The sequence below is a fragment of the Malus domestica genome, chromosome 05, assembly GCF_042453785.1.
Source record: "Malus domestica chromosome 05, GDT2T_hap1".
Taxonomy (NCBI): Eukaryota; Viridiplantae; Streptophyta; class Magnoliopsida; order Rosales; family Rosaceae; genus Malus; species Malus domestica.
This window is the reverse complement of record NC_091665.1, coordinates 42,839,706-42,864,733: the sequence shown is the minus strand read 5'-3', so window position 1 is coordinate 42,864,733 and position 25,028 is coordinate 42,839,706. Positions and strand designations below refer to the sequence as shown.

The 25,028-nt window shown below is 39.2% G+C and overlaps 1 protein-coding gene and 1 long non-coding RNA gene across 2 annotated transcripts; both read left to right on the top strand.

The window, feature by feature from the left end:
- The first annotated feature begins 1,797 nt into the window (after positions 1-1,797).
- Positions 1,798-3,060, top strand: LOC139196568 (uncharacterized). Its single transcript, XR_011581628.1, has 5 exons — positions 1,798-1,937; positions 2,021-2,118; positions 2,202-2,299; positions 2,383-2,480; positions 2,656-3,060. It is a non-coding gene; the product is annotated as an uncharacterized lncRNA (long non-coding RNA).
- Positions 3,061-20,130: 17,070 nt separating this feature from the next.
- On the top strand, positions 20,131-23,710 carry LOC103408932 (receptor-like protein kinase HSL1). Its single transcript, NM_001328761.1, is given in 2 exon segments — positions 20,131-22,738; positions 22,914-23,710. Coding segments are annotated over 2 exon segments (3,000 nt in total). The 3' UTR covers positions 23,306-23,710.
- The last annotated feature ends 1,318 nt before the right edge of the window (positions 23,711-25,028 follow it).

Genomic DNA, 25,028 nt, shown 5'->3' with positions numbered 1-25,028 from the left:
TGCCTAAACTTTGTCAGAGATCTTTGACAAAGTTATATGTGGTACCCGAGGAGTTGATGGTGCATATGGAGAGCGGTGATTGATCAGTAAGATTCACGTGCTTTCTACTTCACCAGAAATCTTCGACAGATTGCCCGTAATTTCCGCAAAGCTGATTGTGCATGTGACAGGTGCTGACGAGGCTGCAAAAGCAGGTGCTTCTTCGATTTCTGAGATCGGCCCTCGTGGTCTCTGAGCAGCCCAGCTTTTGAGAAAGCATTCGCCTCTTCGATTTCTGAGATCGGCCCTCGTGGTCTCTGAGCAGCCCAGCTTTTGAGAAAGCAAACGCCTCTTCGATTTCTGAAGCTCCGTCGAGTGCAGATTTTTATAGAGGCTGGCATTAAGTTCCACAGCACACTTGAATCTCTACCAGTAGAAGCTCATTTCTTGCACTTCTAAGATCTTGATTTGTCTGACCTCTTCCTTCTTCAACACATTTGAAAATGTCTGGACCCTCCGACCGTCGTTTTGACTTGAACCTTGGAGAAGAGACAGCCACGCCTTCTCCAGACAACATATGGCGCCCATCCTTCATATCCCCTACTGGTCCTCTTACCGTTGGGGATTCTGTGATGAAGAATGATATGACCGCTGCAGTGGTGGCCAGGAACCTTCTCACTCCCAAAGATAACAGACTTCTTTCCAAACGGTCTGATGAGTTGGCTGTTAAGGACTCTCTGGCTCTTAGTGTTCAGTGTGCAGGTTCTGTGTCTAATATGGCCCAACGCCTATTTGCTAGAACCCGCCAAGTTGAATCATTGGCTGCTGAAGTGATGAGTCTCAAACAGGAGATTAGAGGGCTCAAGCATGAGAATAAGCAGTTGCACCGGCTCGCCCATGACTATGCTACAAACATGAAGAGGAAGCTTGACCAGATGAAGGAATCTGATGGTAAGGTTTTACTTGATCATCAGCGGTTTGTGGGTTTGTTCCAAAGGCATTTATTGCCTTCGTCCTTTGGGGCTGTACCTGGTAATGAAGCTTCAAATGATGAACCTCCAATGCCTCCTCCTTCTGGGGTTTTGTCAAGTACTGAGGCTCCGGATAACCACCCTCCGGTGTTTTCTCTTTCTGGGGCTCTACCGACTGCTGAGACTTCCCCTAAGCAACCTTTGTGAAGGCTCCCTTTTGTTTGTTTATTTTGACTCATGTATATGTACATATTTGTGGCTTATCGAAAATATTAATAAATAAGCTTTGCTTCATTTCAACATATTGTGTTAAATACACCAAAGCCTTCTTCATAAAGTTCTTTGAATTTTTGCTTTTGTTGAAACCTGTATTGTTGAAGCTTTGTGAGTGAAGCATGTAGTTTGAGGTAGTGTTCCCTTAATTTCCCGAGTGAGGAAAACTTCTCGGTTGGAGACTTGAAAAATCCAAGTCACTGAGTAGTCACGAACTTTTGAGTACCAAGGCGTAGTAGCATATGGTGGGAGTCCCCCAAGTCTCTAGTCGAGGGAGTTGACGAATGAGGTGTCTTGCTAATAGTCCATGTCGTAAGTACCAAAACTTCATTCTTTTGTTTTCTAAGTGGTAGCCCCGGACTTTTTCTTCATAGATTTTGTTGATGAAGGTTGCTAGGCCCGAATAAGTGGAATTGCAGAAGGTGTAACCGTTGGTGCATTAACATCATAATGGAAGCATCACAATGATGGAAGCATCACAATGATGAAAGCATCATAATGATGAAAACACCATAATGATGAAACATCATAATGATGTTTCTTTGGTGGAATTGTTTTTCATTTCCCCTAACAACCGGAATTGTTTTTCAACATAACACCATCATCTGTAGGTCGAATCACAAAGTTGTCTTCATGAAAGTTGTTCGTTAATTCCTTAACTACAACATATCCAAATTGGAGAGCCATCGGAGCAGTAAAACTCCAGAAATCCAGGTATGATGAGTGACTGTTTATCATTTGTCTGTCAACCCGTCAGATTAGTTGTGAGCTTTGAAACTCTATTTTCTCTTGCTCAGATCAGCATGCTTTCTTCATTGAAGTTGTTCCTCAGCTTGTGAACTACAACATATCCAAATTTGAGATCCCTCGGAGCTGTATAACTCAAGAAACTCAGGTATGATGAATGACTGGTTATTATTTTTCTGTCAACCCGTCAGATTTGTTGTGAGCTTCGAAACTCCATTTTCTCTTGTTCAGATCGGTATGCTTTCTTCATTGAAGTTGTTCCTCAGCTTGTGAACTACAACATATCCAAATTTGAGATCCCTCGGAGCTGTATAACTCAAGAAACTCAGGTATGATGAATGACTGGTTATTATTTTTCTGTCAACCCGTCAGATTTGTTGTGAGCTTCGAAACTCCATTTTCTCTTGTTCAGATCGGTATGCTTTCTTCATTGAAGTTGTTCCTCAGCTTGTGAACTACAACATATCCAAATTTGAGATCCCTCGGAGCTGTATAACTCAAGAAATTCAGGTATGATGAATGACTGGTTATTATTTGTCTGTCAACCCGTCAGATTTGTTGTGAGCTTCGAAACTCCATTTTCTCTTGTTCAGATCGGTATGCTTTCTTCATTGAAGTTGTTCCTCATCGACTCTTTCATAACATATCAAAAATTCAGGATGAACTAACGGTTAAATATTTCCAGATCTTCGAAACATCACAACAGCTTCGAAATCTGCAAGAAGCCGACTATCATGTTTGGAGCTTCAACACTTTAATTTCCGTCGCTCAAACAGAAATGGTTCCTTCTTGAAAGTTGTTCATATGCTCAAGAACTATAGGGTGTCCAAAATTCAGCTCCATTGGAGAATAGCAGAGGTTGCAGAAATTTGATAGATGAAAGGAGGCGGAAGAGGGAGAGAGAGAAAAAGTCTCTTGGGTTGGATTTCTATTTTGGAGCAGATTCCAATTTTTGTAGCACCTTCATTATTGATGAATTGCTTGTACTTTTGTCCATTATGAAATTTGGGACTTTGGCTTGTTGTTGGATCTATTATAATATGTTTGGGAACATATATAAGTGAATAAATAAGAAGGAAAATTTTGGGCCCTTGTGGGTGTAAAACAAAAAATGTTTATGTTTACCCAAGTGTTTTTGTACAAGTTCAAGGGCATCTTGGGTTTTGTGAACAAAATTTGTTTATTTGGAGCAAGGTTTTGTGTTGAAGCTTTGTAGGTGAAGCTTTGGTGTTGAAGCTTTGTGGGTGAAGCTTTGGAGGTGAAGCTTTGTAGATGAAGCTTTGTAGATGAAGCTTTCTAGGTGAAGCTTTGATGGTGAAGCTTTGTAGATGAAGCTTTGTAGATGAAGCTTTCGAGGTGAAGCTTTGATGGTGAAGCTTGGTAGATGAAGCTTTCTAGGTGAAGATTTTTTAGGTGAAGCTTTGTAGGTGAAGCTTTTTTAAGTGAAGCTTTTCGGGTGAAGTTTTTTTTTTTTTTTTTGGCGCTAGAAGTCTTTGGAGGTGAAGCTTTTCGGGTGAAGCTTTTTGGGTGAAGCTTTTTAGGTGAAGCTTTGTGGGTGAAGCTTTGGAGGTGAAGCTTTTCGGGTGAAGCTTTTTGGGTGAAGCTTTGGAGGTGAAGCTTTTCGGGTGAAGCTTTTTGGGTGAAGCTTTTTAGGTGAAGCTTTGTGGGTGAAGCTTTGGAGGTGAAGCTTTTCGGGTGAAGCTTTTTGGATGAAGCTGTTTTTTTTTTTTTTTTTTTTTTTTTTTGGCGCTTGACACGGTCTTCATTTGCTTGTTTTGTAGTGACTGTGGAAGACGGATTGCTTTCTGATTGAGAAGGGTTCTGGCATCGCTTGCTATGAATGTAAAAGAGTGAGGGCTGAGTTGGCTAAATTACCTCTTTATTGAATTCATTGCCAAATGGCCTTCATTACATAGGATGCCGAACGGCTATAGCTCAACACTTGTACATCGTGAGTCTATTTGTAGTAGTACTTCAAGTGATCAGCGTTCCATGGATGGCCAAGGGTCTTGCCATCGGAGCTTCTAAGTGTGTAAGAGCCAGGGCGACTGATGCCAATGACTTCATACGGTCCATCCCAGTTTGGACTAAGTGTGCCTTCACTCGGGACTCTGTCGCAGAGTAATCTTTTCTTTAAGACCCAGTCTCCTATTTTGAAAGAACGAGGCTTGACCCTAGAGTCATAATAGTTGGAGATGCGCTGCTTGTAGGCGACATTCCTCAAGTGAGCTTGGTTTCTGTGTTCCTCGACTAAATCCAAGTTGAGGGTGAGTTGTTTGTCATTTTCACTTTGAATGTAGTTCTGGACTCGGAATGTTGCTTGTTCGAGCTCAACAGGGACAACCGCCTCTGTGCCAAAGGCAAGTGAGAATGGAGTTTCTCCTGTTGAAGTCCGATATGAAGTGCGATATGACCAAAGAACTTGGGGTACAAATTCTGGCCAACAGCCTTTAGCTTTGTCCAAGCTGGTTTTCAAAGTGCGCTTGATTATTTTGTTGATGGCCTCAACTTGTCCATTAGACTGGGGATGAGCTGGAGAGGCAAAGCATAAGTTGATGTTGAACTTAGAGCAGAACAACCTGAACTTCTTGTTGTCAAACTGTCGCCCATTGTCAGTGACTATCGCATTGGGAATGCCGAATCTACAAAGGATGTTCTTCCACACGAAGTCTTCTATCTTTGCCTCAGTAATGGTTGCCAAGGGTTCTACTTCGGCCCACTTTGTGAAGTAGTCCACTGCAACGACTGCGTAACAGACTTTGCCCTTCCCTGCCGGCATTGGGCCGATCAAATCAAGTCCCCACTGGGCGAAGGGCCAAGGGCTGATCATAGGAGTAAGAGGCTCTGGAGGGGAATGAGGAATAGTTGCATATCGTTGACATTTGTCACATGAGCGGGATACTTTGATGGCATCTTGGTGGAGTGTTGGCCAGTAATATCCTTGGCGAAAAGTCTTGTGTGCTAGGGACCGAGATCCAGCATGATCTTCACAGACTCCCTCATGTATTTCCCGAAGGACGATTTCCGCCTCGGCAGGCGTAAGACACCTTAAGTATGGCAGGCTAAAACCTCGCTATTGTGGCGATACCCTTGACGCGGGTTTGACCCACTGCATTGACTGCCTGGGGGCGAGCGCTATTGTGGCGATACCCTTGGTTATCGGGATAGTGTCCCTTACTCTTTTTACTGAAAGGAGAGTGGTGAGGATGGAAATCCTTCCTCTTGCCTTGAAATTGATATGTCTGTTGATTCGGCGAAGCATTATGCAAGGCATGGGGAGGTGCCACTGCTGTTTGGAAAGTCGAGGTCTTCTCATTTAGGTGAGTCTGGCTTCCACCTCCCACTTGTTGATAAAGGATGGTTGTAGGGGGTTTCTCCTAATATGTCTTTGCCTCGGCGGAGGCATGGTTATAAGCCTGCGCCATCACCTCAGAGTAAGTCTTCCAAGTATTGGCATTGATCATGTATTTAAAGAAACAATCACGTAGGCCTGCCGTGAAGGCTTTGAGGGCAGTCTTGTCGTCTGCCTCGGCACACCGGGAGTATTCATGGCTAAAGCGGCCAGCATACATACGTAATGACTCGTCTGGCTTCTGGCGGATAGTGTACAGGTCATCTGCAGAGTGCAAGCGATCGGTTTGGAAAATGTGTTGGGAAACAAATAGTTTCCTCAATTCCTCAAATGAGTCTACCGTCTCAGGTGTAAGACGACAATACCAATTTAGAGCTCCGCCAGAGAGGGTGGAGGGGAAGAGAAGACATCGCTCTTCGTCGGTGTGCATCCGGTATGCCATGGTGGACTCAAAGAGGTTAAGGTGCTCAATCGGGTCCTCTTTTCCAGTATAAAGTTGCAAGCCAAGCTTCTGCTTTGTCTTTGCTTGAAGGGGGGTGTTGAGGATCCTCCTTGTAAGAGGGCCAGGCCTGGGTTGGTTCCAGTCAGGTATTTCAGCCTGACGTTCAGCCTTCAACTTGTTTACTTCCTCAAGAAGTTGTAGGACAAGGGGGTCCTGAGCGGAGTTATGTGCCACTGGAGCTTTCTTTCGTAAATCTCCATCTCCTCTTGGAATTAGGAAGGTTTGATCAAGGGCATGTGATTTTTCCCTGGACTCGCTGTACTGGCTTCCAGGGTATGTCTGTCGGAACACCTCTGAGTCCCCTGTACCCTCATGTCTCTCTAGGACTTGTTGCCCATTCCCCAAGTTGGTGGCCGGCTCGGGCCGTGGCAGGGGACCGAGTCTCTCAGAAATCCTTGGGTCATTGATCTTTGAGCTTATATGGATGGAATTCTCTCGACGTTGCTTCAGGAAATCCCGACAATCGCGAAAGACGGCTTTCGATCCTTCTGCCCCTTCAGCAAAGAGGTGTCTCCCTCCACTTCTCATGGTTCGGGTCGAAACAACTGGGTTAAGAGAAGCCTCATGTTGATTATCAAGTCGAGGGGTAATCTGTTCCCTATCAGGGATATCTATGTCGAATGCATGTGACCCTCCATGTTGGAGGGCACCCAGTTGATGGTTGACTTCCACGGGGGCAACAAGCTCGCGTGTCTGAGCTTGCCTAGCTTCGTGGAGTGTCTCGAAGAGCTTCTCATATTGCTCCTGGAGGACCTCATTCCTCATTGCTATCTTGTTGTTCTGAGCTTCCAACTCATCGACTTTAGCTTGAAGAAAAACTCGTTTTCCTTCCTTCTTTCGTTGTTTCGCACTATGTGCAAGGGGGGTGTCATTCTGTGTGCTGTGGCTTCCTTCGCTTCCCATGTTGGAGAGGGATGCCTGATCAAAAGAAAGTGTACGAATGATAGAAACCAGCTTGACACAGCTGAAGAGAGTAGGAATAAGTGTCGTTTCCCACAGACGGCGCCAAATGTTGATGCACAAAATCAGCGAAGACTTTGGTACAACAGAAAGTGTCAGGTTTTGTGACCTTCGCTTGGTTGCTTCGGTCACTAGTGAGGATAAGTACGTAAATGAATAGAGACAGAGAAGCAAACACAGGATGTACGTGGTTCACCCAGATTGGCTACGTCCACGGAGTAGAGGAGTTCTTATTAGTAGTGAAGGGCTTACACAAGTACAAGGGATCAAGCTCTCAATTTAGTGAGTTCTTGTGAATGATTTAACACAAATGGCATTAGGCAATATTGTGGGGGAATGACCCATATTTATAGAAAAACTTGTAGCTTTGTCACATTGACATGTGTCATGTTATGATTGGTTCTTGATGTTGACACGTGCTGCGCTCTGATTGGCTTCTAATCTTGACACGTGTCGAGTAGTGATTGGCCTCCTGGTCGGAGGGGAACTCTTCTGGGTCCTTGACAGTATAGCGTTGGCCGGTGCTCGGTAGTTTCGGGATTGGTCAAGTATGGTACAAACACACTTCATATTAGATTTAAGTATTAAATTTAGCAGATTAAGTATTAATTAGACTTGCTGCTTACTGGAATCGCCATGCGTTGAAATTTCATTTTCTTCCAATTTTTATATAACATGCGTTCGTGTCTTGCATGATTTCATATTGCAAAGTCCAATGGGTAGTCATGCATCAATCACTTTTCCCACGTCAAGTCTCTCCCTCTCTCCCTCTCTCCCTTCCCTTTGTTTTTCTTCGACTTCAAGAATCTCTCCTCTCGTGGGTCGTCCTCCATTTGACTCTCCAATGGCTATAAATGAAAACCAGGCTTTGAGGAACAGTAACAACAAACATAAAAATACTCATGACTCCATTGACTTGGTCACTGAATTAAGGCTGCCACCATATCAGTCTTTATCTGTGCAAAATTTCTCAATTCTCATCCCCCACTACTACCACTAGTGACTAGTCTTGGGTTTAAAGCGTGAGCAGTGATATCCACCCTTTTTTTTCCGTTCTACATATTTTCAATTAATATCTGTTAGTTAATTTTTTTCAATTAATTTAATTTGATAGTAAAAAATTAAGAAATATATATAAAAAATATAAAAAGAAGTGTGCAGATAGTACCACAGTTAATGCATGATTCATTGTTTCTACAACATATTCAAATAATTTTTCACATCATCTTGGTGTGGGCACGAAATTAGAAGACCTTCCTTTAAAACTATATGACATTAATTTGAGTTAATTAAATTAGTTACAGCAATTTACTTTCGCTTCTGTACTCAAATTCTAATCTTTTTCTTCGTAATTACTAATTAGCGTTTATTTATTCATACACATTTGGAAAACCATGTTAACTTGCTACATAATGTTTTCAGCTTTTTCTAACTTAGAGGTTTCAAGTTTCTAGTCAAAGATACTCAAGTATGTACTCCATTTCGACTACTAAAGTCAAAAAGACACTGCATTCCCCAGTCAGATTCTGGTCCAATTCCCGTTGATAACATTATTTTTTCTTCACTTAATTTGGTTATGGAATTTATTAGACGATTAATTCAACATTGTCATTAAATAAGCCAGCATCTTACGTGGTGGTGATGTAAGTTGGTTCTTCTATCTTCTAATTTTACTAGTCCATAAGGGTGCGTTTGGTACGCAGACGGAACGGGACGGGACGGGACGGAACGAATGTGTAATTTTTGAAAAAGACATGGGGTATATTTGTCTTAAAATGGTAAAACATTGTGTTCCACATACGTGGAACAAACCCGTTCCAGGGGGGTGGGACGCAAAAACACCCAAAATCTGTCCTGTGGAACAGCCCGTTCCACACATTTTTGGCGCACCAAACGCGGGATGGAACGCCTCGTCCCGTTCCGTCTCGTCCTGTCCCACGTACCAAACGCACCCTAAGGGACAAGGATTGTCTGCTCTCCCACTTCCGGTGCCCTCCCGTGCCCTCATGTCAACATTTTATATTACTATTCATTTTTGTCTTATTATCTCTATAAAAAAACAATATAAAATGTTGACGTGGCTTAACCATGACCTCACAAAACAGGAGAGCACCAGAATTGGGAGGGTAGACAATCCTTGTCCGTCCATAAGATGTTCAATAGTGTACCTTTCTCAATGATTGTTTTTTTTTCTTGAAAAGAGAACCAACTAGTGACTTCATCATACAAAAGTTAACTTTTTTGAGAGTCGGGATGAGTCACAAAGCATTTCAACTTCTTCTAACCATCATCATGTGATTCCCAAGCGCTTGAAATCGAGCTCAAAACGTACTGTATGAAATACAGTTTTGAAATTCGTCTCCAACCACAAATTATCTCAGGGTGGTTTTCTCAATGATTGATGGAGATGATAAAGTTTTATTCCTCTTCTTGGACTCCAATGGGATTTTAACACATAACATAATCCTACTCGCATTAATCCTGGTTTTGTTTAAACCTTGTTTAAGAAAAAAAGCTTCCAAAAATCCTCTCAATTTAGAAGTCGGTGCTGGGTTTATGTACAGCTGGGCATGCACTGGGTGTTGGTTTCCTATTGAGCATGATCTCAGCCAAAGACTTGTAAAGAAGTGAAAAAGTTGTCTTTGCCATAACCTTTCTGTCGTTAAATCCTTTGGAGAAGAGAAAGAATGAGCATGCTTTCAGACTTTCAGTATATTCATCTTTTATCTATATTTTTTATGGCCAACATGTAACTGCATCAACTAGAAAATTAGCCACTCTAAAAATAATTCGCCCAAAAACATAATTAAAATTGGGAGCTAATTGGCCCTCCAAAGAGTTACACATCGACCTATAATATGCATCTTTTGGATTGGACTTCCAGTTAAAGAATTAGATTAAACATGTACATAATGCTATGCATAATTTCCTAATCCAATCATGTTTAAAAAATAAACTCCAAACAAATCCATATGCTAAAAATAAAAACTAAAATAAGAGAATAAAATCTTGTGGGATCTTTCACCACCAATGATTCAGAAGAGTAGGGAAGTGAGGAGGCCTGTCAGAAAAGAAGAGAAAGCAAAGCAACACTCCAAAAGCCAGATGGGAGAGAATTTCCACAACTAATTGACCCAAAAAAAAAAAGAGAATTTCCACAACCAGTTGAGAAATATCTTTTTAGTTCATTTTTATTACACAAAAGGGATTTAGTGTTTTTTTTTTTTTTTTTTTTTTTTGGTAAACAAGGGATTTAGTTTAGATAGAGATAAAGTGGGAGATGGTAGCATGGGAAGAATGAAAGGCAGGATCGAAGCAAGAGAGGACAATTATTATTGTGGTTAAGGACAGATCACACTAATGTGTTGGATCCACCATAGCCCTTTGGTAATCTTTTTCTATCTTTAATCATCACCCATATTATGATTAATTAAACTTTAAGGCAATATTTTTCTCCTCAAAGTTTGTAAGGCAATATCTTTGCTAGTAGGTCCACAAAATAGCTCTTAATCTATTAAGGGTGATGGAGAAATTTTGATTAGTATTGAGAATCTGAGAATTTTTACAAATTTAGAGTATTCAATCAGGATTTTAAGTCATTTTTCTGAAAATTTAAATGTATTTATTCAAGATTTTATACGGATTCATTCAATTAGAAATTGATTTTAAAGAATTTTAAAAAATTAGGAAATTCGAGAGAACTGAAGAGATTTCGTAGTATATTTTATGCATTTTCAAATTTCACCTTTCCCCCTGATAATTTATAAATTTATATAAAATATCTAGAAATCAATTATATAAACCTTATCAAAATTTATTGATTTATAAATTCATTAAAATCCCTTAAAATTTTAATTGAATACACCCTTTGATGTTTTACATGTTAAACAAGAGTAGGGAATAATGACATAGTTTTTATGTTTCACTTCTAATATATATAAACAAATATATATAGTCCTTTCAAAAAAAAAAAAAAAAAAACAAATATATATATATATATATATATATATATATATATATTGGTTATAATATATGTAGAATAGTGAGATATATAACTGTGTGTCGGACAGTCGGATTCACCAAATTACTCAAGGTGAGTTAGAAAAGGTTTATACGACCGAGGTGGATTGTCTGCCCTCTCATTTACATACTCTTCTCATTCTTTTTTGTTTTGTGTGGTCACGGTTAAAGCACGTCAGCATTTTATATTTTTATTACTTTTTTTTTATTATTTTATAAAAAAATCAATATAAAATGTTGACGTGGCTTAATCGTGACCACACAAACAAGAGGGGATGAGAAGAGTATGAAAATAGGAAGGACAAACAATCCACCTCCTTATATGACTGAGTTAGAAAAGCTTATACACCACTAGGGGGACAAGGATCCTCTCTAGATTCTTTTTGTGGAGATCCGGAAATTAATCAATCGTGTCTATTCATCAGATATCTTGCGGTCAATTTTCGTTAAGTACTATTATGTTTAATTTAAAATAATTTATAACCGTACAATGTACAATAAACAGAGACGATTGACTGATCATCCGGATCCGATACGGAGAGAATCCTACTCCGCACTGGGGTTTCTCTTTTTCTGTCCTTTCTTTTCAAGGTCAGAATGAGTCTGCTGCTTTGGAGTTTGGAGTTAGAAAAGGTTATAGCACTAGGGTTTTTGTGCCTGTTCTTTTCTGCATTTTTGGGTTTCTGGGTATGAATTATTTTCCTTAATTTTAGTACAATAAAGAGAAATAAATCATCATTTAGTTGGACCATGGCTTCTTGATCTTTTCTTTTAGACCAAAAATCTATGTTTAATCAAATCAAAATTATTGACTGCCAACTGTTTGTTTTTTATAGTTGGACCACCGTTTTTTAGCCAGAGAATTGGTGATAGAATATCTATTAGCAGACCACCAAGAAAATATTGTTAATTTAATTTTTCAAAGAAATATAGTTAATTGAAGAGAGGAATGTTACAAACTATTCAAAAAGGGACATTTTAGTTTATACTGAGACTAATTAGCAAGGTCGATCAAGCACGAAAGCCACATCAAGCCTGCAATTCTAGCTAAGAAGTGTTTCAGAAAGTTCCCAAAAAAAAAAACTTTAATCCCACTTGAACTTGAATTCTACTTAAATCATACTGGATTGTCTTGATAAATTAGGCATTTTTGTTCAACTAATGGCATCTTTCAAATTTTTAATTTTTACTTTAGTACAGTAATTTAACGTAGTAATATCATTTTATAATTTCTATATATAAAGGAGTATCCTCAAATGGTGGAACGTTCAAAATACTACATATTTACAATTAAATTAAAAAGAGTTTAAGTCAACACATTTTAAATAATTTTTTGATAAAACATATATAAAAAGATTCTTAAATCATTTTTTTTCATGAAAAAAACTTGATTTCTAAATTATTCTTTTTCTAAAAAAACCATAAAAAACAACTTAATTTAAAATACAAAAGTCAATTGCCATGCGTCAAGAGACTAGTAAAAATTAAACCTGCAACTCTACTTAAGAAGTACGTTTTTTTTCAGAAATTTCCAAACAAAACTTTAATCCTACTTAAATAAAAAGTTGCTTTCCACGATGTGAATCATAAGCCTATGCGTATCTTGTAAACAAACTGACAGCAATAATTCTGCAAATATAGCTTTTGGCAACAGCGAGTGACATGTAAGCCCAGCCTCATGCAAACGTGATCAAAATTTGGTAAAAAAGGACGTGAAGTTTCGGTTTTACTAGGCTGAATTATTAGCAAAGCTTTCAAGTTCATTTGGCCTTTGTCTGAATCATGCGTATATACCTGGGAGTTCATGGGCACTTGACTCCTCTTTTCACGCGGGTGACATTCAAATCCCCCCCCATGATCTACAACAGTCTTTACCTAAGAAATTCACTGTTGATGTTCCCCCTCATACTGTTGGTGGAATGCTAGGGCATTCCCCTTTGTGCATGCACTGTAAGTCGTCGATGGGTCGTGAGATTTACTTTCAACGGTTGATATCTACATGCACCATGTAGGCGGCCATCCTAACACAACTCAAATTGTATGTTGTGCTTCGTGCTTCAACTAACATGTCCTGTATTATGTGTATTATATTGTCATACTGTAAATCTAAATTCTGTATTTTACCATATTATTGAGATTGTTAACGGAGTTGATTATTAATTGTATATGAGTACAGATTCACAATCTAACAAAATATATTATGTAGTACTTGTTCTTGTATGTAGTAACTTGGAAGACTTCAAAACATTTGCATCGGGGACATAGATAAGTTAAGCATTGTGTCTATCACTCTAAGTCTCTGACGTTGATCGAGCAAAAGAATTGAAGTTGAAGCAGATGCCAATTTAATCACAATTAAATTAGAGTGGGTGGTCCATGCTTAATGTTACAACATACTTTAGGTGGCATTCGTTAATGCAAAATTAAACAAAAGTTGATAAGTTAGAGGTACAATTTATGGTGATATTCAAATGTTGTGATGCCGATGCCACTAACATCAGAGAGCAGTCATCATACTTGTTTCTGACATTAAAAAATTATCTCTACTATATATTTATTATTTACTCGAAAAGAGAGAAAAACCACAAGAAAAAAAGGGGAAGGAGAATTCTCTATGTTTGATGTTTCATGCAGTATCAAATCTCAATCGTACGAAATTTTCTTCAATGGTACATATAGTACTCAGGAAAACTTGAAGTTTGTAAATTCATTGATTAATTTTGCCAATTATCAAGTTAATGTGAATCCAGATTATGTGTCAATTTGAGTTTTTGCATTTTCTGCTTGATCTGTAGTGCCAACAATGTACTTATGATCCTAGAACTTTTCATATCAAATGTTATTTGCTACCTATCCATGATCATAAGGGTGTGCCATGTCAATCTATGTTCAAGACCTTCAAGATCAACCTCCTCATACAATTATTCATCTTAATACACTATTTAATTACAAATTTACGCTACTATGCTCTTGGCTATATAGTTTAAGGAAAACTAATGAAAATAACATGAAAACATTGAGTTTTAATCAAAATGATAAAAAGGGTTGTAAGTGAATAGTATCATGAGTGACTTTTTAAAGTAAAAATATTATTTTATTTAAAATGAATAGTATCATATTTAGTTAAAACTTTTTATATTTTATGATTAAAGAAACGTTCTATGAAGTATTTGTACAATTTTTGCTAATTAATAATTACAAACTTCATAAAAGCATTAAAAGGGTACCCGTTAATTTACAATTTATGAATGTTGATGCTGTCCACGTATCAAATTTTGATTCGGAAAGGATAAGATAGGTTGCTATCTCTTTGTATCCTTCCCAGCAGCCAACTTGGAAAATGTTCAGCACGTGCCTTTGGTTTCACACTTTCAATCAATATCCTTCCGAAGTCTACTCAAAGTCCCAAAAGCTTCTTGGGGATTTCAAGTCACCTTCGAGGCAATCCATCACCATCAGACAAAATTGTTATTAGTTTTTATTAATTTAATATGTGATTTATGAGCAAAAAATGAAGATTAAAAATTCAAATAAAATATGTACATATCATATTGTTCGAAAATGATTTTATTTTATTAGTTTTCCTTTGGGAAAAAGATTATGATTCGTTGCCCGTAAGTTTATAACTTTTCAGCTGTTAGGGATTAGAGTTTGCTTTAATTTTTCTTGATAAATATAATGCTTTGAATTTTGTAAAATAATAAGTTTGTTAAAATGTAATATCTTCGAGTTATGTAGCCATTTCAACAATGTGTTTATTGTTTCGATTAATAAAATATTACAATGTTTCTATGTTTTTGATTATTAAAATATTCGTTTTAGTTTTGTATTATCTCTGATTTTTGGTTTATAAATGTGCTGCCAATTCCCAGACTCTACCACCAAACAAATGACGATGTAGGCTCAGCGTTTTATAATTTCTTTTAATTTTCACCAACCTTTAAACTTTGAATTTTTATTTTCCAGAGATCGGCACTTTGAATTTCAGAATTTAACCGTCGGCATAAACACATACAATTAAGGCAGCTACAAATGGAGTTGGTGGAACCTTAATGTAAATTCAACAACTTATGCAATGCATGCATGTACAAGTACACCTGATTACGTATCCGGACAGGCCAGCAAAATAATGACATTGCGTTCTCCATACCTACATGTCTGACATCTACTATGCATGCCTCTCCATGAAGCTTTCTCTAGATCTGCTTTAAACAATTATTTGAGAAAAAATGAAGGTGATTTAGGGCAAAAGCAATGATTTTGAAAATAATAAGCTTATTTAGAGGAAGACAACATCTACATTGTCGAATTACAATCATTTTTTTATAAAGCTTGAGAGGTCAAAATGAAAAAATTTGAGGTTTCACTATGAAACTAATTTATAATGTGAAATTTATTCTCAAACGTACCTATAAGATTTATCCTCCCATAAATGTGAGATTCATTCTCAAACATAAGGACAATTGATGTGTTATTTTGATATATTATGTTACTAAGCTACAAACCCGAATTGGTATTTTATAATTATGTAAATTTGTGTTTGACAACCCGTTGTGTTAATTTGAAAGATGCTACGGTTAATCAAATATATATGCACACATCATGGAACGATAATGGAGTACAAGCTCCACATGTATTCGTTGCTTGAGATGTGGTGCTATACGACCAGGGTCACTCACCCATGCATGGTCTGAACCTAGCGTCGGCGTTTGATATGGAACCCTAAATGTATCGATGCTCAGGACAAATCCGTACGTGAGCGATTAACTCTAACTCTACTAAACTAACCATATAGCGCTACTACTCAGATACAAGAAAAGATTATTGTATGCATGCCAGATACACAAAATTGTACGAAAGTGCATTACGCTCGACAAACTGTGTGGCACTAGTCAAATTTGCAGGAAGGAGAGATTCAAGCCTGCACGGGTTAACATGCATGTCCTAGTATGACAGCAAATGAACAAAAGCCACGTGTAGGTCACCCCAAGGACGTAAACAAGAACATGTCCAATTTACCATGGCTGGTGTCGGGGCATGGGGCTTTGTGGCCTAAAACCGACCCATTTTTGGGCAAGGGAAAATGACAGTGAATGCAGAATGCCAAGAAAATTGGTGGGGATTCGTAACCAACAGAAGAAATTGTCGACAAAAGGAAAATATTGGACCAATGTGGCAGCTTTCACTGCCCCGATTTGGACTTTCTTTGGTAAAAAAACAGACACATCTCGTTTACACTATTCAGTTTTGCAAGACCAGTGGGAATTTCATTCGCTCAATATTGTGATAATGTCTGCATGTCACTAACCATATGCAATATAGCATAATATATTAGTATGTCTTCCTAGCGACAATAAAAATGTACGAAGTGTGAACTTATAAGCTTATTTTTGATAATTTAGGAGCATTGTGTACAAGCCACCTAGACCACGTCATTCGTATGATTTGATTACTAATTTGTTTAACTGAGTTCTATGCCAAGTATAAGACTATAACTCAACAATAAGCTGTCTTTACACAAAAGCATAAGACTTCATGTATTTTTGGTCTTATTCAATGTGAGAGTTACCTTAATCATGCAACATTCGTACAATTTTTTCTCCAGTTCAACACCATTGGTTGTCACATGGAAAACTATATTTATACAAACATGCACTCACTCTCTTTTTTTCCTCTCTCTCTTTCTTTTACTTTTGTTTTTTTTGTTTTAAAAATGCTCTCGAGAATTTTAAAAGTATTTTCGAATAAGCCCGTATACTTTGTATAGCAAAATCAATCACAAGTTGCACACAATGCACATACTAAGTCGTCAAATAAGCTTAAAACAAGGGTTATGTTGCAAAACTCACACTAGGGATGGGCAAAATACCCGTGGGTTTGGGTACCCGCAGTCACCCACCCATTTAAAGTTCACGGTAACGGTTATGTGTAACCGTTTAGACGAACAAATGGTTATGGGTATAACCGTTTATATGTGAAATTTAAATGGGCGGCTATGGATATTACATGTGGTTATAAACAGGTATCCATCAGTTATGAGTATTACCCGCTGTTATAACAGGTATCTATTTACCCATTTAATTTAATATATGTAAAATTACCCATTATTTTTCTTTTTTTTTTTAAAGAAAAGAAAGGAATCGATTTTTGACAATGATAAAGTGTCTATTTATACATTTAGGGTTGATGAATTCATATGTTTTTTAAATGTTAAACAGTTTCATGGTCATAACTGATTAACTATATGTTAAATTAATTTATTCAATCAGTTATGGGTATTATCCGCTATTATAATGGGTATCCATTTACCCGTTTAATTTAATATAATGGTTATATCGGTTATGGGTATTACTCTGTGATCACTTACATCTGTTGGATTCATGCTAACTGGTGTCGATGTTCTTAAATGGGATACTAATTCAATTTATACATTTCTTTTGTAGGCCTCTTTTGGTGACAACGAGTTGATGAGACTTTGTGATTTAATGTGCTAAAGCATTAGTGTTCGAAAGTGTTTAGTTTCGGAATATTTTGAAGCTTTGAATCATCTAGTATTCAAGATAATGACTACTTTTTGTCTTTAGAAGCTTTACTTTGTAATCATACGGATTACAATTAAAGACATGCTTGGGTGCGGCAAAAAAATATCGTTCGTAAATTATTATTTCTATTATTGGAATTGTACGAGGATTTAAATGATTAAAATAGGGAAATGCATGTTAAAATGTACCTATAACGGTGTTTAATTGTCAGAAAACGAAAATTATGACAAATTTTTCTTTTGTAATTTTCAAGTTGTTAAAAAAAAAACATGTAGACAAGTGAAAAAAAGGGTAAATGGGTAAACGGGTAAACGGTTATGGTTAAATGGGTACACGGTTATGAGTATGGTTAACTGTTCATAAACGGTTATGAGTATGGGTATAACCGTTTATGCAATTACCCAACAAGTAAACGGTTATACGGATATGAACATAAATAATTATGGGTAAATAACCGCGATTACCTGTCTGCCATAACCGTTGTCCATCCCTACTCACACCCCAAGAATTTGAAGTTTGAAAATTCCCTAAAACACCTATTGAAAACTTACGACTCACTGAATGAACATAAAAAATCACTTCGGGGTCCTATTTTTTACCAGTGGTTTTTCCAGGGATTTACAAACTGCTGGTCTGCCTCTGGCCCTCTGATCAAAATCTCTAGCGAATCTCGGGCGTCAAATTGATCGGATGGCTTGATGTGTACTCTAATAATTACAATTTTTGGCAGATTTACATCCTTATCCCATTGTACATGGGTCACACCAATCGATTAGTGTGTGTAAAAGAAAGAATATTTATGTTGGAAGAGATTTTCAAGTGTTTTCTACTAATTACATACTAAAAAGAGTCTACTAGCTTCATTAATTGTTTAAAGGGTTTGTTATTTACTTCTCCAATATAAATATGAACTTTAATAAGTTTTCTTAAATGGTGATGTTTAATTTAATTTTTTGTTTTGGGGTAGCTATATGCATCCATGAATGTTGTTCTTCAATAAACCTAGTACGTATTTATCAAAACTTGTGTTTTATTGCATGCTTCATGGCGAGAATAAATTGGTGTGTTTTTAGAGAGTCATTACGCTCAGTTTTATGTCAAGTCTTTTTTTTAGTTCCAAGTACTTTATATATTTCCTTAAATTTTTTTCTAAGTCTTCTTAAGTCTCCCAATATCCTTGTGCCCAAAAATTCTGTTTTGTAGTCACATTTCAAACAGGAGTGTCGGTAGGTTTTTCGTTTACGTGTGCAAACCACCTTAAGTGATTTTCTTTTATCTTATCTTAAAATGCAGCCACTCCTATTTTACCTCAGATATCCTCATTTTTAATCCTATCATTTCTTACGTGTCCACACTTCCAATAAGATATTTTCATCTCCGCTACACTTATTTTTTCTAGCTTATCCTATTTTTGATAAAATCATGTACACATTGTAAGTGGGTTGGGTTATCCTATTTTTGGTTCTATCATAAACCGGAGACTGCCAGTTGACCATTGCCATCTTAAATTTTTTTCCTTTCCTCGACCTAAAACTGCCAAAGCTAGCTCAGCCTCCGCCCGCCACGGTCGCTGGTTCCACCGTAACCGTCAGACTACAATCTCACTTGCCAAGCGTGACTCACGCATTTGGTCACGCTAATCTTGCATTTCAGCTTCCACTCAGAGTCACACAGAAACTGATCTGACTCGTAACTGTCTTATTCTGGTAATTAAACACGATTAATCGCAGCCCTCCCTCCAACGCCAGCACTTCCTCCTGGTTCCGCTGTTTTGCACCGCCCTTCTCAGTCACTATCGCAACCGTCAATCGATGATACCGACGTGGTCGGTCCACCAATTCACCTCCACATTTCCTGTCATTTGACCATTCAACAACCTTATCGTCGTTATTGTTTGAATAATTAATGGATGAAAATTAAAGTACTTAAAATATATGTTTTGAAATTGGTAATGTATTTCTATGAATTACTTGAATAAAGTTTTGAGATAATATTAAAATTTTCTTTTATTGTTAATTTGGTATGTAACTTGTTGATACTATAAATGATGACCGCTAATAAGTAAAATTTACAGTCACGTAACATAAAGCGTTAGAGTACGATTAGTCATGTTTTCATTTTTGAGTAAATAATTACTTGTGTGTTTTGTTTTGTGAAAATTTTCATTATTTGCAAGGCAATATTATATGATTCTAGATTAAGAACATAGTTAAATACTTATACGTATTTAGTACAAATATCATTCGACGGTTAGATATTGATTTTATATTAAATACATATAATACTATAAATAATTTTAACCGTTAATTGAAGATTGTATTAAATATATATTAATATTATATTTAATCTATTAAATTACACTAACATAAAAAAAATATTAAAAAAAAAAATATTTAAACCACTGCAATGAGGTTGGGTAAGATTATTTTCAAACCACTTTAGTTTATTTATCTTTTTACACACAAAACATTTATGTCGAGAATGATGTTAGAAAGATTATCTATTGAAATTATATTTTGTAAATCAAATGATGTAATGGTTGATAGTTAAATTTCTTTTATAATGATATAAAAAAATAATCTAACGATTAATGATGTGATTATCCACATCAAATAACATAATATAAAAATGTGGTACAAAAAACATTAATCTTACTTTTCCCTCCATCCCACTCTTTCACTAAAAACCTCACATATACGAACACCTCCAAATATTATTCACCCCACTAACACACCGTACCTTACTCCCCCCACTTCTAGAAGCAAAATCACAACACAAACGACAATGCTTCTCTTCCTCCCCCTCCTCCTCCTCCTCCTCCTGCCGCCACTCCCCACCACCCTCTCCCTCAACCAAGAAGGCCTCTACCTCCGACACTTCAAGCTCTCCCTCGATGACCCCGACTCCGCCCTCTCCTCCTGGAACTACGCCGACTCCACCCCCTGCAATTGGCTTGGCGTCACATGCGACGACGCCTCCTCCTCCTCCCCCGTCGTCCGCTCCCTCGACCTCCCCAGCGCCAACCTCGCAGGCCCTTTCCCCACCGTCCTCTGCCGCCTCCCCAACCTCACCCACCTCTCCCTCTACAACAACTCCATCAACTCCACCCTCCCTCCCTCCCTCTCCACGTGCCAAACTCTCGAGGACCTCGACCTCGCCCAGAACCTCCTCACCGGCGCCCTCCCCGCCACCCTCCCCGACCTCCCCAACCTCAAATACCTTGACCTCAGCGGAAATAATTTCTCCGGGGCAATTCCCGACTCCTTCGGCCGCTTCCAGAAACTCGAGGTCCTCTCTCTCGTCTACAATCTCATCGAAAACACCATCCCGCCCTTTCTTGGCAACATCTCCACCCTGAAAATGCTCAACCTCTCCTACAACCCGTTTCACCCGGGTCGGATCCCGGCGGAGCTCGGCAATTTGACGAACCTCGAGGTCCTCTGGCTCACCGAGTGCAACCTAGTCGGCGAGATTCCCGACTCGCTAGGTCGACTCAAAAACCTCAAGGATTTGGACCTCGCCATCAACGGCTTAACCGGCCGGATTCCGCCGTCGCTCAGCGAGCTGACCAGCGTCGTCCAGATTGAGCTCTACAACAACTCATTAACCGGCGAGCTGCCGCCTGGAATGTCGAAATTGACCCGGCTGAGACTCCTCGACGCGTCCATGAACCAGCTGAGCGGGCAGATTCCCGACGAGCTCTGCCGGTTGCCGCTCGAAAGCCTCAACCTTTACGAGAACAACTTAGAGGGGAGCGTGCCGGCGAGCATTGCGAACTCTCCCAACTTGTACGAGGTCAGGCTCTTCCGAAACAAGCTCTCCGGCGAGCTGCCCCAAAATCTCGGGAAGAACTCGCCGCTTAAGTGGTTTGATGTGTCGAGCAACCAGTTCACGGGCACCATTCCGGCGAGTCTGTGCGAGAAGGGACAAATGGAAGAGATTCTAATGCTACACAATGAGTTCTCCGGCGAGATCCCGGCAAGGTTGGGCGAGTGCCAGAGCTTGGCCCGGGTCCGATTGGGTCACAACAGGTTAAGTGGGGAAGTTCCGGTGGGCTTCTGGGGGCTGCCGCGCGTGTACTTGATGGAGCTCGCTGAGAATGAGCTTTCTGGGCCAATAGCGAAGAGCATTGCCAGAGCCACGAACCTCTCACTATTAATCCTAGCGAAGAACAAGTTTTCGGGCCCGATACCGGAGGAGATTGGGTGGGTGGAAAATCTTATGGAGTTTTCCGGTGGTGACAATAAGTTCAGTGGGCCTTTGCCGGAGAGCATTGTGAGACTTGGGCAGCTGGGGACTCTGGACCTTCACAGCAATGAAGTCTCCGGTGAGCTCCCAGTTGGGATCCAATCTTGGACGAAGCTAAACGAGCTCAATCTGGCAAGTAACCAACTTTCCGGGAAAATCCCAGATGGAATTGGGAACTTGTCCGTCCTTAATTACCTTGATCTTTCCGGGAATCGATTTTCCGGGAAAATCCCATTTGGGTTGCAGAATATGAAGCTCAATGTATTTAATTTGTCCTACAATCAGCTCTCAGGTGAGCTTCCTCCCCTTTTTGCTAAAGAAATATATAGGAATAGCTTCCTGGGGAATCCTGGTCTTTGTGGAGATTTGGATGGGTTGTGTGATAGCAGAGCCGAGGTTAAAAGTCAGGGGTACATATGGTTGCTTAGGTGCATGTTCATTCTGTCTGGTTTAGTATTTGTTGTGGGCGTGGTTTGGTTTTACTTGAAGTACAAGAACTTCAAGAAGGTGAACCGAACCATAGACAAATCAAAATGGACGCTGATGTCGTTTCACAAACTGGGTTTTAGTGAGTATGAGATCTTGGATTGCCTTGATGAAGATAATGTGATTGGTAGTGGGGCGTCGGGGAAGGTGTACAAGGTTGTGCTGAACAGTGGAGAGGTTGTTGCTGTAAAGAAGCTATGGAGAAGGAAGGTAAAGGAGTGTGAAGTAGAAGATGTTGAGAAGGGTTGGGTGCAAGACGATGGCTTTGAGGCGGAGGTAGATACTCTGGGGAAGATTAGGCACAAGAACATTGTGAAGCTCTGGTGCTGTTGCACTGCTAGGGACTGCAAGCTCTTGGTTTATGAGTATATGCAAAATGGTAGTCTCGGTGATTTGTTGCATAGCAGCAAAGGAGGGTTGCTGGATTGGCCTACAAGGTTTAAGATAGCTCTAGATGCAGCGGAGGGGCTTTCTTATCTGCACCATGATTGTGTTCCTGCGATTGTTCATAGAGATGTGAAATCAAACAACATATTGTTGGACGGGGATTTTGGAGCTCGAGTGGCGGATTTTGGAGTAGCCAAGGAGGTTGATGCAACTGGGAAAGGTCTTAAATCCATGTCGATCATTGCAGGTTCTTGTGGTTACATTGCTCCAGGTTAGTCAGAAAGTTTCTCACTGACCAAAATTTTGTTCAAATCGCTGTTTAAGTTCAGTTGAATTTGTCTTGTATGTTGATGTTCTTGTAGAAAGTTTAGCTTTTGACACTGAAATTTCACAATGTCAACTCACATTAGTTAATTTTTAACCCTGCTATTCTAATCCTGTTGCAGAATATGCGTACACTCTCAGAGTGAACGAGAAGAGCGATATATACAGTTTCGGTGTGGTTATTCTGGAGCTGGTGACCGGGAGGCTCCCAGTCGATCCAGAGTTCGGAGAAAAGGACTTGGTGAAGTGGGTCTGCACCACATTGGATCAGAAAGGGGTAGACAATGTGGTTGACCCAAAACTTGAGTCTTGTTACAAGGAAGAAGTATGCAAGGTCCTCAACATTGGCCTCCTCTGCACCAGCCCTCTCCCGATTAATCGTCCATCAATGAGACGAGTAGTGAAGTTGTTGCAAGAAGTTGGCACAGAGAAACATCCCCAGGCTGCTAAAAAGGAGGGGAAATTGACCCCCTATTACTACGAAGACACCTCAGATCATGGAAGCGTAGCTTGAGAAGTAAGAAAGAAGTCCATATGGTTTCGTTGCGAAAAAGCAATTGGATATGGGGGAAGTTTATATGTTTAAGCTTTATTTTTCCAGTTTTTGAAGCTTTCTAAAATCCGACTTCCCAAATATCATTGTCACCCTCCTCTAGGGTTTTGGTCTTCAGAGAGCATGGGAGGGGAAGAAGTTGAAGATGAATTACTTCAGAGAAGGGTAAAAGTTACGAGGGGGGTTAAATTGTTCCATACTGTATATTTTTTAACCACCAGAATTATCATGTTGTAAGCTTAAGCAGTAACTTGCCCTCCTTACTCTGCAATCTGTCTGCATTGAGAGACCTCAGTGAAAGTGATGTATAAACTGTTTAATGATTGTGGTTTTTCGTGTGAAATCACTCAGGTGATATGTATGAGCAAACACTTGTAGCAACTTCCAACTACTTTTGTGAGCGAATTTCTGTGAAATTGTTCAGCAATTGTGCCTGTGTGCTGTGTGGAGCCTGCGACTTTGTTCCAGGTTTAAATGCTTTGACCATTCTCTCTATTTGAGTATCGAGAGACTTCCTTCGCACTTGGAATTGTTAACCTATATCAGATGATTAACATATACTGTAATCTTGTATACTGAATCAAGAACAGAGAAGAAAGAAAGAGAGACTCGAGAGAAGTTTAGGAAGAGAAGAACTATATGTTGTGTTTCTTACTGATTAAGTAATTACATGATGAGTTCTTATATATATACTATTACATATAACAGCTAACTAACTAACTATACTAGGATTGTGACAAGTGTCACAATATTAAAACACTATACTCTAACATCCCCCCTCAAGAACATGCGGTGATGAACCAAGCATGAGATTGCGGCAATGAGTTCGGAAAAGAGGACCACTCAAGCCCTTGGTAAGAATATCGGCAAACTGCTCTTGAGAAGATACAAATTGCACGGATAGTTGTTTCTGTGAGACCCTTTCGCGAACAAAATGGACGTCGACTTCGATGTGCTTGGTCTTTTGATGCTGGACAGGGTTGAAAGACAAGGCAATGGCTGACAGATTGTCACAAAAGAGGACAGGCACACTAGGTAAGGGAATGTGCAGAAAAACTAACAACTGTTTGATCCAATCCAACTCAGCAGATGTAAACGATAAAGCTCGGTACTCAGCTTCGGTTGAGGATCGAGAAACAGTTTGTTGCTTCTTAGAGGACCAGGAAATCGGACTATTACCCAAAAAGACCACCAAACCAGTAGTAGATCGCCTGTCATTAGGGTCCCCTGCCCAATCAGCATCACTAAACGCCTTTAACTGCAAATCTCCTTTAGTATATGATATACCAAACTGCATTGTGCCCTTCAGATATCTTAAAATGCGTTTAACCGCAGTAAAGTGGGACACCATTGGATTCTGCATGAACTGACACACTTGGTGCACAGAAAAAGCAATGTCAGGCCGTGTGAAAGTCAAGTATTGAAGAGCTCCTACAAGACTTCGATACAACGTAGGATTGGAATAAGGTTCCCCATCCTCCTTCAATAACCTGTTGTAAGGAAGACATGGGGTATCACACGGTTTGGCTTCAATCATTTCAGATTTAACCAACAAATCCTCAACATATTTGGTTTGGGACAGGAACAAACCATGTGCAGTCTTAGTGATTTGAATCCCTAAGAAGTAGTGGAGTAGGCCTAAGTCCTTGATATCAAACTCAGTGGTGAGAGCACTAATGACCTG